Source organism: Eumetopias jubatus, unplaced genomic scaffold (genome assembly GCF_037043125.1).
Source record: "Eumetopias jubatus isolate StellerSeaLion01/CBP00866 unplaced genomic scaffold, mEumJub1_p1.0 scaffold_10, whole genome shotgun sequence".
NCBI lineage: Eukaryota > Metazoa > Chordata > Mammalia > Carnivora > Otariidae > Eumetopias > Eumetopias jubatus.
Window position 1 is genome coordinate 54,477,489 of NW_028274816.1, and position 15,991 is coordinate 54,493,479.

At 53.9% G+C, this 15,991-nt stretch overlaps 1 protein-coding gene and 1 pseudogene across 1 annotated transcript; both read left to right on the forward strand.

Annotated features, from left to right (window-relative positions):
- The first annotated feature begins 240 nt into the window (after positions 1-240).
- Positions 241-15,174, forward strand: LOC114197207 (PVR cell adhesion molecule). The gene is made up of 8 exons (XM_028088168.1): positions 241-475; positions 3,049-3,408; positions 6,998-7,300; positions 8,251-8,368; positions 10,716-10,864; positions 11,718-11,846; positions 13,324-13,355; positions 13,867-15,174. Exons 1-8 carry the CDS (start codon positions 412-414, stop codon positions 13,936-13,938), a joined length of 1,227 nt encoding a protein of 408 aa, XP_027943969.1. The 5' UTR covers positions 241-411; the 3' UTR covers positions 13,939-15,174.
- On the forward strand, positions 5,048-5,538 carry LOC148163246 (haloacid dehalogenase-like hydrolase domain-containing protein 2 pseudogene; annotated as a pseudogene).
- Positions 15,175-15,991: the final 817 nt, after the last annotated feature.

Sequence of the window (15,991 nt, forward strand, 5' to 3'; positions counted from 1 at the left end):
GAATGGGAAAAACAGGTGAGGGGGCTTAAGAGTACACTTGTTGCGGTGAGCACCAAGAAACGTATAGAAGTGTTGAATCCCTATACCGTACACCCGAGATTAATACAACACTGTGCTTGTTCACACGTCACGGAGAGAGAAGAAAGCCCCCGCTAGGTCCCGGGCAGCCTGGGCGGGTCTCTCCGGCGGCGCGCAGGCGCGGAGGCAGCCGCGCCCCGCCCACTCCCCCGGCCGCGGGTGGTGATACAGCAGCTTCCCGCTCGCCTGGTCGCTACTGCCGCTGGGCCGCCGCGGGTTCAAGCCTGCATATCCTGGGAGGCGGCGGCGGCGGCGGCCGAGGGAGAACGATCCCAGCCGACCAGGGAGGAGGCTCGTCGGGAGCGGCGACCCAGCTGCCGGGAGGAACCGAGGATGGTGTGGCCGCTGCTGCTGCGGCTGATTGTGCTGTCGCTGCCCTGGGTGCCCACGGAAGCCGGTGAGTGACACCCTTCCACCCCCGCGGTGCGGCGGCCGCTGCTGCCCCTCTCCCTCCGCACTGGCAGGATGGTCGGCCTCCCCGGGGGCTGGAGGAACGAACGGGGCGGAGGCTCAGCCTCCCAGAAAGCTGCCAGAGTCCCTGCCGGTAGAGCCAGCCGTAGTCTAGGAAAGTCCTAGCCCACAGCCGAGCATGAATGATTCATGCCCAGACACCTCACCTCCCGCTCCTGCTCGCTGCGGCCACAGCCCAACAGGCTGTGCCCGCTGACCTCGTCAGAGAACGCTTTAAGGGGCCGGGTCAAGAGGGCGGGGCACACAACCCATTCCCCCTTCTGACCCCAAATGTGTGGCTCTAAGAGCATGGCCATTCATTCCTTCACGCATGCATGCGTTCATCCCACACTCGTTTACTATGTGTCGGGCAGTGTTCCAGGCCCTGGGGATACAGCTCTGAAGTCAGACGGCCCTGGTTTCAAATGAGCTTTTGGCATTTAATACCTGTGTGAGCTCAGGAGAGTTTCCTAAACTCTCTGTTTCCCTAAAATGTGTTGTGGATGGTGGGGGGAGGTGGAGTGGAGATTCTACCTACCTTGTAAGACTGTGTCTTGGGAGGATGCTGAGCAAAGTCGGATGCACTCAGTAAGAACAATAATGATAATGATAATTCATATGAACATTATTAATACCGAATGCAGACTTGGGGAAGCCACAGTCGCTCATCTCATTTCCCAAAAGGTGATTCCAAGAACACCAAGCACTTCTCCAGAAAAGAGGGGCCTGAGGCTTGAGTTCACGGAGGGCCACCAACTCAAACCTCTTAAGGAGATTCCCACTATGGGTCCTACTGTAACCTCCGTTTACAGATGAGGAGACAGAGGCACAGAGAAGGGAAGCGACTTGCCCAAGGCACCAGCAAGAAGTAGCAGGTCCAGTGCGTGAACCAAAATAGCGGACAGAGCCCCCTCTACCAGGACATTAGAGCCTGGTGCCCAGGAGCCAGGGCGCAGGGTAGACCTAGGCAAGTGGCTTGACCTTCAGAGGTGCGCTTGACCTCTCTGTCCAGTTGGGATGAAAATATGAGTGCACATCTCATGGGGCCATGGAGAGGGTTGCAGGAGGCCACTTGTAAGGAAACAGCTCAGTGTCTGGCACAGAGAAGGCACCTGAGTGTGGCCGTTAAACTTCACCCAATGTCATCTTCATGGCAACCATGAAGGTTGCCAGGGAGGAGACCTGCCGTCTGGTGGACGAAAACACCAGAGAAGGAGCCCCGCATGCCTAGAGCCACGCAGCACATCAGTGGCAGAGTGAGCATTCAAACCCACGCTAGCATGCTCACCACTCCCCGATTGCCTGTGTCCAAACCCTGCCTCCTCCACACAGCACGCTCCTAGCACCCTGGCCCGCTACCTCCCAGCTTCCCCTTCCTCATAACACAATAATATTCATCTTGACAGAGTTGTTGGCACACGCTAAACCCTCTACGTAGATTTCATCACCTCGTTCACCCAGCCACCCTATTATGCCGTAACCACCCGCAGTTTACAGATGGCAAGACTGAGGCTCAGAGGAGTGAAACCCCTACACCCAGACTCAAGCTGCTGAGTAGCAGTACCGGGGTTCAAAGAACTTACCTCCTTCCCACCTTCTCCACTATCTTTATTATTAATAATAAGAATGGATAGCATTGTGTTTGTTTATAGCAGTAAGAGCCAGGACATATCGAGGACCTACTATGTGCTGAGGCCTGAGGCTGAAAGATTTTAATATGGAGCCTGCTGGGTTAGAGGTCAGGACTCCTGAGTGCAGACCACAGGGTTCAAATCCCTCTTCTGCCATTTACCCTCTCTGTGACTTGGAGCAAACAACCGGCAAACAACCCTCCGCCTTGGTTTCCCCATCTATAAAGTGGAGCTGGTGGTAGTAGTGCTTGCTTCAAGGAGCTGTTTAAGGACTAAGTGCTGAGAAATGTGTGAAGCACTCAGAACAGCCTGTGAGTGTTAACTGTTATTAGTCCCACGTTACAAACTAGGAAAAAGAATCGGAGAGGTTAAGTAACCTGCCTGAAGCCTCACAGCAGAGGTCGGAAGGGATCCAAAATCCTTGGGTTATAATCGCCTCGCTTCTTGTGCCAGGATCCCCTACAAACCTTCTCCCAGTCGGGGTCCATGCATAGTAAAAATAATGATAATAATAGTAATACCATAGTTCATGGATCCTAAGACTTAGAATTTCTGCCCCTTTTCCCACCCCTCAGTCAGAGGTGCTGACACTGGGCTGATGAAAACGTTCTGGAACTAGATAGTGGTGATAGTTACATACACAACGTAATGCCACGGAACTGTGCACTTTAAAATGGTTTAAATGACAGATTCAAGTTTTTAACCACAGTATTGACCACAGTTTAAAGCACCAATGGGGAAATACGGTAATCACAGCCCAGCGAAGCTGCGCGGACGCCGGACGCCGGTAACCGCAGACCGGGTCCAGCCCCGGAAGGGCCTCCCGGGCGCCCCTCGGCATCCAGACCCGCGGACGCCCGGGTCTGACCCGCCCCGCCTTTCCCCTCAGGGCCCGGGACGGTCCGCGTGCTGGCGCCCACGCAGGTGCGCGGCCTCCTGGGCGCCACGGTCGAGCTGCCGTGCCGACTGCCGCCGCTGGAGCACGGGGTGCGCGTGACGCAGGTGACGTGGACACAGCGGGATGCGGCGGGGACCGACGTCAACGTGGCGGTCTTCCACCCCACGCAGGGTCCCAGCTTCCCCGAGCCCGGCCGGTTGGAGTTCGTGGCTGCCAGGCCGGGCGAGGAGCTGCGGGACGGGTCGCTGGTCCTGCGGGACCTGCGCACCGAGGATGAAGCCAACTACACCTGCCGCTTCGCCATGTTCCCCGAGGGCAGCAGGAGCGCCAGCACCTGGCTCCGCGTGCTCGGTGAGCAGAGGAGGGGGGACAGAAGGGAGCTGCGGCGGGGGGGGGCGCTGGGGGAGGAGGAGGCGCAGGGGTGGAGCGGGGAGATTCTGTGGGGACAAAAGGAGGAGATGGGGCAATGATAGCGGCGGAAGGGGCTGGAGGCTAGGAACAGAGTTGGGATCCTGGAGAGTAAGGTTAAGATCTTGCAGACTGAGGGCAGAGCATGGGGGTGGGGGCGGGTAGAAGCGGGGGGGGGGGCAGGGAGAATCCTCCCCGGGGACCTGGGAAGCACGGAGGCCAGGGTTTGCCTCCCAGGTGGCTACCACCAGCTTGGCAAATGCTTTCATCTCAGATTCTCCTTTCCTCGCCTGTAAAATACGGTTAGTAACAGGAGTGCTGCCCTCAGAAAGCTATCCCGAGGGTCTCGGGAGTTTATCCAGCTGAACCTTAGAACAGAGGCCCCTGTGAGCTCCTAAAGGCTGTCAATCATTGTTACTCCTTTTGGTAAGGAAGGGAGAGTTGAAATAGACGGGAAGGAGGGCGATTCTTTTTTTTTTTAAGATTTTATTTATTTATTCATGAGAGAGAGAGAGAGAGAGAGAGGCAGAGGGAGAAGCAGGCTCCCAAGGAGCAGGGAGCCCGATGCGGGACTCGATCCCAAGACCCTGGGATCATGACCTGAGCCGAAGGCAGACGCTTAACCATCTGAGCCACCCAGGCGCCCAAGGAGGGTGATTCTGATTCCCAGCAGAGGAGGCTTTCCCCAGCGGTGGCCCAAATGCCCTCCCAGGCATTGCCATGGACTCATGGTTCATGTTCCTGAGAACATTTCCTCTTTGAAACTGAGTAAGTCTCTGTGAAGTGGAGATCCCTCTGAGGATTAGTAAGAGTTGACTCACCGTTCCTGTGTTTGAGTGCATGCCAGGAACTGATCCAGGCCCTTACAGGACTGACTCCTGCACTATTAAGTGCTTGGAATGGTGCCCACAGCACCCAGCCAAAGGCAGCACTTGTCATTTCAGCAAATCTGGGACTTCAGGTCTTCAGGATGAGAGTAACACAGAACCAGTGAGTGGCCCCGGCTGAGGGGGCGGGGGCGGGGGGCGGGTTCCCGGCATCTAGCCTCACCGGCGCTGGATTCAAGGAGGCTGTGCTGACTTTCCTGTTAGCAGGGCTTCAAAGTTGTTTTGGTGGATCTCAGTGGCCCACTTCACACTGAAGGTGCAGCTGTCCCAGGTGCGGGGGAAGCTCTTAAAAGGTTACATGGTACTTCCGTCGTGGTTAGATGTGTGACCAGGACCACCCAAGAGAGCAAGCAAGACCAATTGGAAAGGTGGAAAAAATTGCAGTTTGAGATCTCTGCAGCTGAGATATCATCTTCTCTGGCTGCAGCCAGAAATTTAGTAGAGCAGAGGGGGCGCCTGGGTGGCTTAGTCGGTTGGAGCTTCCGACTCTTGATTTTGGCTCAGGTCATGCTCTCAGGGTCGTGAGATCGAGCCCAGCGTTGGGCTCCATGCTGGGCACGGAGCCTGCTTGGGATTCTCTCTTTCCTTCAGCCCCTGCCCCATCCCTGCTCAAGCCCTCACCTATGCCCATTCTCTCTTTCTCTCTCAAAAAAAAAAAAAAATTTTTTTTAGTAGAGCAGAAACAGGTTGGACCCATGCTACTAGGAGATGATCAGGCGCTACCTGATTTCAAAGGAATCTGAACAAGTCATCCTAACACTGTGGCCAGAGGATTGGCACCAGAACAATTTCATTATCAAAATCTGAATCGAGCACTCTGGTTACTCCCGGACGGGACGCCTCTGATAGCAATCTACCAAGCCAGGTAGTACAAGAGCAGAGAGGGTCTAGCCCTGGGGCCTGGACCGTTCCTGACTGCTTTAGAGTAGGCCGCAGACCCCAAGACCACCATAGCGGGAGAACCAGAGTAAATGTCCCTTTTGGAGGCATCGTGGAGCGCTGGCCATGAACCTGAAGAGACCATCATGATAGGAGATGTTGGTGGGGCTCAGAATGTCAGCATTCTGGGTATCTTAGGAACAACTGGGAAATATGGAGCAGCAGATGAAAAAAAAATTAATCCACCTCTTTACTTTGTGAGAGCTTCCCTTGGACTGTAGGCCACCTTCTGGAGCATCTACCATGATCCCTTAGGTGAATCAGAAGCAGCTGGAAACACAGCTTTTCACGTCTGGAATGAATCCCTCCCCAGTTCCTTGCCAACATAGATAGACCTGGACCAACCCTCCTCTACTGTACATTAATTAGAAAGAAAGGTGTTGAATGGCAGCCAGTCCTTAAGCCTTGCCTATGTCTTTTGTTTTATTTTTGTAAAAGATGATGAGACCCAAAGAAAGGGAAAGCTGAGATTTTATGCCATGCCTTTTAAAATATTCATCAGTTAGGCAGGGCTGGGAGGGAGCATCTATCCCAGAGAGTCAAATTCTCTGCTACCTCCTCGCTGGTACACTGTGAATAAAATTGAATGGCGTTTTGCAAATTATAAAATAATGTGTTGAAAAGCGCATTTGGCTGTAGTTTTAATACTGAGTTCAGCTGTGAAATCCATCACGTGCCAAGTGAAGTACAAGTCAGGAAAAGCAAAATAAATTGACCTTAAGCCCAAGTGATCGAGTGAATTTGCTTTAACAGATGTGGAAAACTAGATAATCTAGATTATTCCCAGCACCTGTGATTTCTTTTTCTCTTCATTAGCCGGAGATGACTAATTTAAATTTAGAAGCTGATTTTAACTTAAAATTTCCATGAATAACCTATTCATTGCAGTTGCCTAGTATATTGTGTAACCATTGTTTTGGAAATTTTATGTAAAATTAAAACTACCAGTATTTTACCCCCCCCCAAAACAAACCCACAACCAGTGAGTCAAATTTAAGGGAAATCTCCAGTCCATAATGACGCTACACTAACAAGTAATAATGAGGAAGGAACTAAGCAGAGCCCCAGGTTTGGGAATCACCAGAATAATGAACAAGAGATGGTCACAGATGGGTTTGGAGTCAGACCTCCTGTGAAAGCCCAGCTCTGTCCCAAAGAACTGTGTGACCTCAAGCCTGCCTCCCCTTCTCAACTTCCAGAGCACTGCTCAGACCTCCTCTCCTCCATGAAGCCCTCCTTCATCACTCCCCCAGCACTGGGGCACCCCTTCTGGGCTCTCCCATCCCAGCCTTGCCCCCTCTGGGTTGCGACTTTCTGGGGAAATCTGTCTTCCCCTTGGACTGTATACCCTCTGACGGCAGGGCTGGGGCTGCCTCGGGCATTGCTGGGTCCCTGACATTGCCCATCCTCCAGCCAGGCAATGTATTCAATTCCCAATGATAATAGTAGCATTTACTGAGCACTTCTTATGCGCCAAGTACCATTTTAGGACCTTTAGTTGCATATTCTCATTGCCTGGGATCCTATCATTATCTCCCATTGACAGACAAAGAAACTGAGCACGGACGTGCCCAAAGCCACCCAAGGGCTTAGGGACAGAGCTGGGATTTGAACCCGGTCCTCCGGGTTGCCCCGTTCTGCTGCTGCGCTGTTTGTTGAAAGACTGCAGGCGGGGACTGACTGGTCCCTTTTGCTCCTGTCCACAGCCCAGCCGGAGAACAAGGCTGAGACCCAGGAGGTCCCGCTCAGCCTGCTCAGCCCGGGGCCTGTGCTTGTGGCCTCCTGCGTCTCCAGTGAAGGTCGCCCACCCGCACGGATCTCCTGGTCACAGCTGGATGGGAAGGCCAATGAGAGCCAGGTGCCAGGACACCTGCCCGGCACATTCACCGTCATCAGCCTCTTAAGCCTAACACCCTCAAGCCAGACAGATGGCAGGACTGTTACCTGCAAAGTGGAACATGAGAGCTTCGAGGAGCCCGTCCTGCTGACCATGACTCTCGCCGTGCCTTGTGAGTGCACCCAAATGTGAGCAAGGACGGGGACCACTCCCCAACCGTCCCCACCCCACCTTGTGTACATGGGGCCCCCTGGACCACAAATACTGTCCTTTATTGTCTGTACCAGCTTCTGAGGCCACAGTCAATGCTGCAGCCCGGCTTGTCTCCCCTGGCCCTCCTGGCCTCTGTCTACACTGACACCCCACACTGTCTCTCCCAGCTCCCTTGAACATGGCCTACACACACTACGTCCACCTGCTTCCCTAGGCAGCTGTCTACACTGGCCTTGCCCACATTGCTACGCTGTTTCCTGCATTGTCTACAACTCCCTTGTCCATTTGCTGCACTGCCTTACCATCGTCTACACTGGGTGTCTGAATATTGCCTCCTGGGCAGGTGCTACACTGATTCCCTCAGGCACTGTCTACCCTGGACACCCTCAACATGGCCACTGGGTCTGAGGGAGGAGGGGATCAACACTGGCTCCTCTCCATAAAAAAACACTCTGTCTCATTGGCCTTCCCCATTAGAACTTTGGAAAGTCTTCCCTGTCGATCGCATTTGGGATGGATCAACAGCAGCTGAAGCAGGGCCATCCAGGATTCTTCCCAGCAGGACTTGTCAGAGCCCTGAATATGCTCCTGTGTGTTATGGGTGTCTAAAAGGCCTTTTCTAAGAGGACACCCATGGCATGCCAGGACCTGGCTACCCAGGAAAATGACTAGAGAGAAACAGGTCCCCAGAAGCCTTCTCAGCACCCTGCTACCTCCCACCATGCCGAGGACTTCTGGCCTTCTGTTCTCTGGGGGAATCCATTGCCCCAGACTCCTCACGGGCCTCTCTGTCTTGGGCTGTTCCTGAAAACCCATTGAGGCCTTTTCTCATTATGACATGATCCCACGTTAACTTTAGGCCCCTGTGAAGGGTCCCTGTCTCTGAGCCTGTGTGTCTGTTTCCTCCAGACCCCCCCGAGGTCTCCATCTCCGGCTACGATGACAACTGGTACCTCGGCCGCAGCGAGGCCACCCTGAGCTGTGACGTCCGCAGCAAACCGGAGCCCACAGGCTATGACTGGAGCACGTGAGTCCGGGGTGGTCCTGGACTCCCGAGTCTGAGAGAGGAGGGGGCTGGGGGCCTGGACCCCTGGGTCTGAGGGAGGAGGGGGCTGGGGGCCTGGACTCCTGGGTCTGAGGGAGGAGGGGGTGGGAGTCTAGATTCCTGGGTCTGAGGGAGGAGGGGCTGGGGGCCCGGACTCTTGGATCTGAGGGAGGAGACAGGTACAAGAAAGTGCAAAGAGAGAAGTTGAATTTAGGCCCCAGTAAAATTTTCTGTCTTGTATGCACAGTTTATGAGGTTTAGTTCAGGTTCACCATTACACCTGCTGTTTTTGGTTGTCTGCTGTGTGCGGGTCGGTGGTCACCTCATCCCGTGTGACCCCCACGCTCCGGGCACAGGCAGCACCGTCACTGTGCCCGGGGTCGAAGATAGGTTGGGCCCCAGTAGGAACCCATCTGCGCGGCTCCCACTGCCACAAGGGCACCCAAGTGGCTCCAAATTGATCCTCTTAACCTCTGAGCTGCGCCACCTGCCCGGTCACCTCATGTAACCCACTCAGTCACTTCTGACGGAGCGGGTGCTGTCACCATTCTCTAGATGAGGAAGCTGAGGTGCAGAGCACTCAGATTTCCTCAAATTCATAGCAAGGCTAGGCTGAAGAGGGGGGAAAGAAAAAGGCAAAGGGATTGATTGTTTTACGTAATTTGTATCAGGCTTTTGTTCTTATTACAAAATAACCTGTGGCCATTGTAGAAACTTTAGACAATCCAGTTATGAGCAAAAAGAAGAAAATAAGACAAAGTCAAGTGTCCATAAATACCCACCGTTACCCTTTGTTATATACCCCTCCCACCTTTTATTCTCTACGCTTCTCAACAAAAGCTGTGCCTTGGGCACCATTTTGAAACTTTGCCTCTGTCTTAGGATCGCCTTCCCACATCACAGCACGTAGGTCCCCACCCCCACTTCCCCCAACAGTTCCTCAGGCGGATCTGTAGACGTACAGAAAAGATGTAAGACTTTCCCAGCGGGCACTCGAGAACCCACCCTGTGGATTCTCCTGCTCACCTTTTACTGGATTTGCCCAGTCACATCCATCGGTCCATCCCTCTCCCCATCCATCTGTCTTCTACCTGTTATGCACGTCAGAGTCCCCACAGCCCCCTTTTCGGTGCTGCTGGGATCCCATTCCATCCAGTGCGCATGCCATCAGTTACTTAACTAACCCCAGACGTGGGATACGGGGCTCGCGTCCCCGCTTGCAACCACGCAGATGCCACGGTGGCGCCCATCCCCCACCGGCCACCTCTGTGGATAGCCACAGCCGGGTCTCTACGGTCAGTCAAAGGAATCGCGGTCAAAGGTTTTCCAGTGGCGTTGGCAGACGCCTCTCCTTGTCCTGCCTCAAAGCACCGTGATCCAGGCTCGTGAGCCGCAGGGCTGGGTTTCCGTGCCGGCTCTGCAGGACCCCCAGAACCCCATGCTTGCGTCTTCTCTGTCCATTAAACCGAAGCGTTTTTGACTGTGCGCTGTGTGCCGGATCGCACGGGCCAACGTGCCCCGGTAAATAAAACAGACCAGGTTCCCTCCCCTCCTGGTGCTTCCACTCTAGTGGAAGAGGGAAACAAGAAACAAAACGCTGTGAAGTCCATGGTGCGTCAGATGGGATAACGGGATAAACGCTGCGGAAGAGGTAAAGCAGAGGGTGGGGGCGCGCTGCAGTTAAAATCGGGTGGCCAAGAAAGGTGTCGCTAAGGTGACATCTGAGCAGAGGCCTGAAGGAAGGGAGGATGAGCTGGGTGCGTACCCAGGGGAAGAGCATTCCGGGCAGAGGGAACAGCATGTGCAGAGACCCTGAGGTGGGAGCCTAACTGGAGTGTTCGAAGATCAGCAAGGAGGCCACCGTGGACACAGAGCAGAGGGGAGAGTCACAGCCTGGGGTCCGTGGTATCTGCAGCCAGCGCGTGGGGTCTGTGGCTGCGTAAGCACTTTGGGTTTATGCTGAGTGAGGCGGGAGCCACGGGAGGGCTCTGAACAGTGAAGGGATGTGAACAAGTTAGTTCTAACAAGATCTCTCCAGCCACTGCCTGTGGGAACAGAGTGGAGTGTGGGGTGGCGTGGAGGCAGGGAGCCCCGTAGGCCCAGGAGCAGGGGGATCAGCCTGGGGTGGTGGCCGGGGAGGCCTTGTGGAGCGGTCAGAGTCTGGAGAGGTTTTGGAGTTGGGGTGGATGGCACCTGCTGTTAAGTGGGATGTGGGTGTGAGAGGAAGGGTTGGGAAATTCCAGGGCTGCTCTCAGCTAAGGTCGGAGATGGCATGCATGTACAGTGAGAGTTCACACCTGCCGCTTCCTCCCCCATCTGTCTCTCCCAGGACCAAGGGGCCCCTGCCGCCTTCTGCTGTGGCCCAGGGCTCTCAGCTCCTGATCCAGACCGTGGACGCGTCCATCAACACGACATTCATCTGCCGTGTCACCAACGCGCTAGGGACTGGCCAGGCAGAACTGAACATCCTGGTCAGAGGTGAGGAGCCCCTTGGGTGGCAAGGATAGAAGGACCGAAAGGGGGGGTCACAGCAGGATTCCCTCTGAGGGAGGAGTTAGGAGGTGGTTCTTGGTTAAGGGAGTCCTCAGACACAAGAATGCTTTCTGATTCCCATCCTTCCCCTAACCCCCCTCATGAAAGGACCAGTGGAGTCAGCTCTACTCTCTGTTAACTCACCATCTGTACCATTGGAACTATTGTGCAGCCCCCTGGATACACCCCCTCTGCAAACCCAGGCTTGGGTAGCTGTGTGAGGCTTGCCCCAAGGGACTCAGGCCTTTCCAAGCATCTGAGGCAGTAGTCTCTATCAATTGCAAAGGATAGAAGCACAACTCAAAATAATCTAAGCAAAAAACGGGACTTTATTGAAAATGCACCTTCAGGTAGGGTTGGATCCCGATGCTCCAGCCATGAAACCCAGGAACTTTCCTTTCCATCTCTTGTCTCTGCTTTTCTCTGTGTTCTCAGGGAGGTGAGATGTCCCTCGGCAGTTACAGCCTCCTGTCTCACCTGTTTAGGAATCCCAGGGGCAAGAATACACCACTTTCAGTAGCTCTAGCCAAAGTCCCAGGGCTGAGTGTCATTGGCTCAGCTGGGGTCCTGGCACCCCCGTGAATCTATCACAACAGCCAAGGAGAATGGAATGCTCTGATCGGCCAGGCCTGGGTCAAAGTCCCATCCTAGGAACCAGAGGGTGGAGTCAAGTCCTCCTGAACCGTGACCAGGAGAGGCCGAGCGGTAACTTCCTTAAAGGATGAGGAGTCATGTTTTGGGGGCAGGTGAAGACCCCAGGAGCCTCTGAACCTAACCCTGCTTCCTTCTTCTCTTCCAGAAGAACCTCCCAACCAGGTGCTACAACAAGGCTTGTCCACCGAGAACATCATTATCCTGACTGTAGGAGTCATGGTCGGGCTGGTCCTGCTGGGGTTCCTGATTTATTTCCGGTTGTTCCGACACCCCCGTGAGTCCCTCCTCTTTGGCATATCTCCTGCCTGTTGGCTGTGAATGAGCATCACCACAGCCACCATGCTTGGCCACCTACTATGATCTAGACTCAGCCCCGCGTACGGCAGCCTCCCGCTGAATCCTCAGCACCATGAGCTTCCCCCATCTGACACAGGAGGACACCAAGTTCAGAGACTCCTGTTCACTGGATCGTTGATTCCTTTTTACAAATGTTTAGGGAGGAGGGGCTGCAGCTGGCGCCCTGATCCCAGCTCTTAAGGGCCTGATGCTCTTGACTGAAGGGCTCCGCACAGGCGGTTCCCCCGCCTAGACCACCCTCCCCACGGCTCCTTCTGGTGAAGCGCTTTGGCTTCATAAGAATCGCTGCAGAAAAGCTGTTTTGCAGAGGACTTTCTGCATGCTGAGCACTGAGCCCCACTGTATAGAGGAGAAAATGTTTGCTTGGAGAGAGGAGGTCTGCCAGTGGGAGGGCAGTTCTGTGGACTACAAAGCTCGTTCCCTCAGCCACTAAACCAAACTGCCTCTTCACGTCCCAGCTGGAGGCCGCCTCCTCCAGGAAGCCCTCCCCGATTTCCCAGAGTGAGCCAAGCACCTGCTCTGGGCTTCCCAACCCCAGCCCTTGCCCACTCTGGGACATGCCCCTGTGTGGGGGCTCGTCTGTCTCTCCAGTGAACTGTGATCCCCAGGAGGACAGAGCTAGAACTGTCATGGTCACAGCTATGTCCCCAGCCCCGCCTACCACTGGGCCAGGCACAAAGGAGGCACTTGAGGAAGTGCCAAGCGTGGCATCTCCAGAGCCAGACTGACTGCCTGTGTCTGGGCCTGCATTCTACTGCTTTATTTTGTCATCAAGGGCAAATGACCTAATCTCTTTGACTCAGTTTCCTCCTCTGTGAAATGAGAGTAAACATACCTGATCGTGCAGGTGAAGCACTTAGTGCAGCATTTGGCACATCGTAAGCCACGCACTAGGTGTATGTAGGCTCTGATTACTGTTGCCGCCAGTATGATTACCATGGTTAATAGGAGCTCCATGAGAACAGGGATTTGGGGCTGTTTTGCTCACAGCTATATCTCCTGCACCTAGAATGCAGCTGGCACAAAGTAGACATTGCCTATTTGCTGAATAAATCCCTGTTTGATGGTTGAGGAAACTGAGGCACAAGGTGTCAATTGCCCGAGGTCACACAGCTCCTAAAGGACAGAGCTGGGGTTTGAAATCTTCTATCAGGTTCCAGAACCCATGCCGAATAAATAAATATTCATTTATACTTGGTAACTGCATGAATAGCTGGGTGAGGCACATACCCCAGTCCTGTTTTACAAATAACCACTGTGGGGAGTGGCTCCCCCGTGTCAATAGCAGAGCTGGGACTGAGAATTCAAGGGGCTCTGCTACCCACATGTGTCTTCTCGTCATGCTGTCTGGCATTGTCATTCATTCCTGACAAGTTCTCCTCCTCTTTCCCTAGGTCAGGACCAACACAGCTCTTCTGCTAATGGCGTAAGTGTGGTGGTGGGGCTGAGGAGGGTGTGGGGGTCTGCATGAACCCCAGACTAATTGCATGGACATTCCCAAGGAGGGGACGGTCATCTCTGGGCACCTGCATCACTTAGTCAAAAGCCAGCACGGTATCAGGAGCCAGGTCCCGGATCTTTGCTTCAGATGCCTTGAGCCGTAGTTCCCAACCTTTCCTGCTGGGCAGACTCCCCTGAAAAGTTTGCTTAAAAACTGCAGGTTCCCAGGCCCTGCCCCATGAGCATCTGGTCTGGTGGGTCTGTGCTGGGTCCTGGGGATCTGCATTTCCATAGGTGCCCCTTCCCCTCCCCACTCATGACCACACCTTAAGAAATGCTGCCCCAATCACTTCTGGGCCTTTTGGCTAAGATCAGCTGAGGAAGCGCTGCCCTGACCTCCAGGGAGAGGGGAAGGGGCAGGCCTGCCCGCTGGGCTCCAGTGGGCAGATTCTGTTTGGAAGGGCCCTGAGGCTAAAGTCTGAATGTCTGCCTTCCAGTATGCCTCCTATAAGGCTGTGGACGTCAATGACAGGTCTACCCAGGACCCACTGACAGAGAGTGAAAGGTGACAACGTCAGGACTGTTGGAGAGAGACACTGTGGCTGGGGAGGACCTGGACCTCGCAGCTGGCCCCTGGCCCCAGGGGATGAAGTCTCCCTCCAAAGAGACTGACCACCCTTCTCGTGCCAGACCTCAAGAATGTCCCCTCCGCCCTGCATTGCACCGGCAGGTGCAAGTTCAGGTGCCCCCATGACCCCTCTCAGGTGCAGTCATTTGCTGGAAGGAATCACAGCACTCGGGAAAGCCATTGTGCTCATGGTTACGGTTTATTACAATGAACAGATGAGGTTAAGGTGAAAAGCCTTAACCTGTGGAAAGCCACATGGGGCACCATCCGGGAGAGTCCCGCCACCAGCTACCAGTCACACAGTATCGATTTCTCCCAGCGATGATGTGTGACAGCACACAGAGTCTCGCTAACCAGAGACGCTCATCTGAGCCTTGGTTTCCAGGTGGAGCCCCACAGACTATTCCAACTGCCAGAGAATTTTTGTAAGAATTTGATTTTCTGGCCTTGAGCTTCTAAATCTATGTATCCGTGGCATCCCTGTGGTTACAAGAAAGAGCCACCGGCCCTTGTCCAGAAGAGAACCCAAGGCTGGAGCTCAGCTGCTCAGGGCTGTTCGAGGAGCAGGAAAAATGGTGGACGTGAACTTGAAGGATGTGAGGTCCTGGCACCTTCTGCCAAGACTCAGGTCCTGGGAGAGCATCTGTAGCCAACATGCTGGGCTTGGTGGGACCCCGGAGAATGGGAGCCAGTCACCCACCAAGGAAAGCAAAGTGTCAAAAACAAGGAGGAAGAGGTCCTGGGGGAGCAGAAGCCACAGCTGTGCAAGACACATGGATGGCCCTCAGACCAGTGAGGATACAGCCTAAGGTCCCGGAGGCAGAGCTGTTCAGATGCAACGGACCCGTTTCCTTTATAACAGACTCTGATCTCGGGATCAGGCACGAGAATTCCTCTTACAGCAAGACCCGTCTGTTGGGGAAGTACTTGGCAGGAAGTAAGACTGTGGGCTAGGATGCTAAACTAGAGCATGAGGCATGAGCTGCTGTGCAAGAGAAAACAAGTCCTTGGGATCTGTTCTGAACAGAAGGGAGAGTGGGAACAGAGAATGGGAAGAGTGAGGGGCAAGAGTGTGGCAAGGCCTGTCAAGCTGCACAGTGTCAGGGAGATCTTGCTGCTACGTAAACCCTTATCCATCCCCATCCGCAAGTCTTTTATTAATAAAGTTAATTTATTACGCCTTGAGTGGCTGTGTGCAAGGGAGGACTTTTGTAGGAATTGGGGAGGGGCTGAGTTTTGTGTGGACTTCCAGTATGTGGGACAGAACCAGAGGGTGTGGGAGCAAGAACGTGAATCAAGGCGGGGGGGGGGGCGCCTGGGTGGCTCAGCCAGTTAAGCAAATGAGTCTTGATCTCAGCTCAGGTCTTGATCTCAGGGTCATGAGTTCAAGCCCCACGCTGGGCAAGGAGCCCACTTAGAAAAAGGCAAAAGAAGACCCCAAGGACGCGAGCCCCCAGGTTTCTCAGATGCCCTGGGGAGAGCTCATCTTATTTCTCTCTAATATTTTTATCTAGGTCCTGTATAAACATCCCCAAATCCAAAGTTATAAAAAGCATCAGGGGTCCACTTTGAGTTAATTTGCGCATAGAGAATAAGGTGAGGGTCCAGCTTCATTCTTTTGCTTACGGATACCCAGTTTTGCACAAGCTTGTGAATGTGATTGAGGCCACAAAACTGTACACTTAAAAACGCCAGAAATGGCCAATTTTTGTCATCTCTATTTTCCCACAATTTTTAAAAATTAATGTAACATACCAAAAACCACCAAATAGTACATCTTATTTTTTTTTAAGATTTTATTTATTTGACAGCACACAAGTAGGGGGAGCAGCAGGGGAGCCCAGGACCCTGGGATCATGACCTGAGCTGAAGGCAGACACTTAACCGACTGAGCCACCCAGGCGCCCCACTATGTGGCTTTTTGTAAAAAGACTGAAGACCCTCAGAATTTCCAGAAACCCTAGTAATAAAAGTAAGGTGCAGAACGGTGTGTC

What these genes read in the sequence shown, in the direction of transcription:
- LOC114197207 (XM_028088168.1), top strand. Translation starts at nt 412, where the DNA reads ATGGTGTGGCCGCTGCTGCTGCGGCTGATTGTGCTGTCGCTGCCCTGG. An exon ending in CATGACTCTCGCCGTGCCTT is followed by an intron (nt 7,301 to 8,250) that starts GTGAGTGCACCC and finishes TGTTTCCTCCAG; the next exon opens with ACCCCCCCGAGGTCTCCATC. An exon ending in ACTGAACATCCTGGTCAGAG is followed by an intron (nt 10,865 to 11,717) that starts GTGAGGAGCCCC and finishes CTTCTCTTCCAG; the next exon opens with AAGAACCTCCCAACCAGGTG.